The sequence below is a fragment of the Berghia stephanieae genome, chromosome 5 (genome assembly GCF_034508935.2).
Source record: "Berghia stephanieae isolate SIO BIC M18660-M18661 chromosome 5, UCSD_Bste_1.3, whole genome shotgun sequence".
NCBI classification, from domain to species: domain Eukaryota; kingdom Metazoa; phylum Mollusca; class Gastropoda; order Nudibranchia; family Aeolidiidae; genus Berghia; species Berghia stephanieae.
The window spans coordinates 17,563,255-17,565,299 of record NC_088364.1 but is presented as its reverse complement, the minus strand read 5'-3'; the positions used below and the strand labels follow the sequence as shown (position 1 = coordinate 17,565,299).

The following is a 2,045-nucleotide window of genomic DNA, read 5'->3' as shown; positions in this document are numbered from 1 at the left end:
GCCGAACCATACAGGAATCGAACGCGAACATTTTATCTCGGGATTCCACTTTCTTCCAATTTCCTACCAACAAAGTGAAACAATGTACACGGAGTTTCTTTGTTATTGTTTTTAGAATACTTTTGGATACTCAATTCTCACTCATGTTTGAATCGTAATATAAACGTTTTAGGTTACACATAGTTTTGTTTGCTGGTATGTCTCATGTGTTTGTTTTGAGTAAATTACAGAAATGTATAGGAGTATGATACACTGAAAATTCACGAACAGGAGAGGAAATTGAATGCACTCAGTTTACAGTCCAAGGCAGAAGAGATCACATATTATGCTCTTCCTGTCTAGGCCTGGTTTGTTCTTCTTGTCGATATATTCCAAAAAAAAAAAAAAAAAAAAAAGATTGAATGGTACAGCAATAAAAACTTTTAATTTTACATACCAAGTCCCTTGTGGTATGTAACTTAAAGATGAAATTCTCTTGACATGAACATTTTCACATATTATGTAACAGTAAATGAAAGGGGTTAACAATCTATAATAGGCCTATTGAATTAAAAATAAAATGTGATCGATGTTTTGAAGCAACGTCTGAAAACTGAATATTTTTTTTGCTGCGATGAGTAATAAAACAATAAGAACAACAGCTGACGTTTAGTTTTGTTTTATTTGTAATTCTTGATTACTTATCAGTTTTTATATAGCAATAATGGGAATAAAAGCAAATAAAATTTTTTCCATAAATCGACATTTGTTTTGATTTAGATTATGTTCTTGGATGGTTGAATACATTATTCCAAGTATCTGAAAGTAAATGACACAAAATTGATCCATATTATTAATAAGATGGTGTGATGATATGATGATGATGATGATGATGATGATGATGATGATGATGATGATGATGATGATGATGATGATGATGATGATGATGATGATGATGATGATGAGGATTATGCTGCTGCTGCTGCTGATGAGGATGATGATGATGATGATGATGATGATGATGATGATGATGATGATGATGATGATGATGATGATGATGACGATGATAATAACGATAATTCCTTTGAAATTTCAAAACAAATCAAGAATCTTTTTTATCGTATCCCTCAAAATATAGTCTCAAGCACAGTATTCTTGAACAACCTTTGGAATTTCGAACAAGTTCCCAAAACTGTTGCGCGGTTGAGAGCAAGTTCGAAATTTCAAACTCAGGGGTTCAAAAATACACACACACCCCTTGGAGGGGCAGTGTTGCTCAGCGGTATGGTCTTTGCATCGTGCCCGAAAGGTACTGAGTTCGATCACCCGCCGCTGCCCTGTGTGGTCTTGAGCAAGTCACCTCGCCTTAGCTCAATTTGCGGCGCTGCACTGCGGCTGATGCCTGGGCTATTCCAGTCTTCCCTTGGAATAGACCCTAAAGACAAATTTCCCCTATGGGATGAATAAAAGGAATTATATTTATTTATCTATTTTATTTATAAAACTCGAATTTAACAATATTGTCATTACATCTATTATTTTTTTAGTAAATCAGGAAGCTGAATTTTTCCTGGCTTTAAAAAAAAATGTTTGTTTTTTGCTTGCTTGTTTGTTTGTTTGTATTTGATTTATTATTTTTTTTTAAAGGATGCCTCTTAATCTGTGTTTTTAAAAAAATGCCATTATGATATAATATAGTAAATCTGGATTTTCTCTAACTAAATGTTATTACTGAATGGTGGGCTTTGTCCTTTTAGTCGTCAGCTATGTTTTAGTTTTAGCCAAAATATCTTTAACTTTAAGAGTCAAAATCACTTCCTCTTCTTTTTTTTCTAAAACAAAAAACCGGGTACGTGCGGATAATAATTACTCACGTAAATTGATAATCACAAGGAGGGTAACCAGGGGGAATACCATTGTCACAGCTGATGGGATGGCAAAATACTTCACGACCTGGTGGAGAAGAATATGGCACATTCAAACAACACATCATGGGTCTGTCTGGACCTGTTCTGTAGCACTGCATGGGAAAACATTGATCGGCGACACATGTTGGGTAGCGGGGA

General features: G+C 34.6%; 1 protein-coding gene across 1 annotated transcript in view; it reads right to left on the bottom strand.

The window, feature by feature from the left end:
• Positions 1 to 367: 367 nt before the first annotated feature.
• The window catches only part of LOC144974091 (uncharacterized), a 12,267-nt gene continuing 10,589 nt past the window's right edge, over positions 368 to 2,045 (bottom strand). Inside the window, exons 6-7 of the mRNA XM_078916983.1 lie at positions 1,854 to 2,045; positions 368 to 798 (exon numbers count right to left, since the gene is read on the bottom strand). The exon at positions 1,854 to 2,045 is cut by the window's right edge and continues 42 nt beyond it. Coding sequence (XP_078773109.1) covers positions 786 to 798; positions 1,854 to 2,045 — 205 coding nt within the window. The 3' untranslated portion in view covers positions 368 to 785. The remainder of the gene's footprint in view (positions 799 to 1,853) is intronic.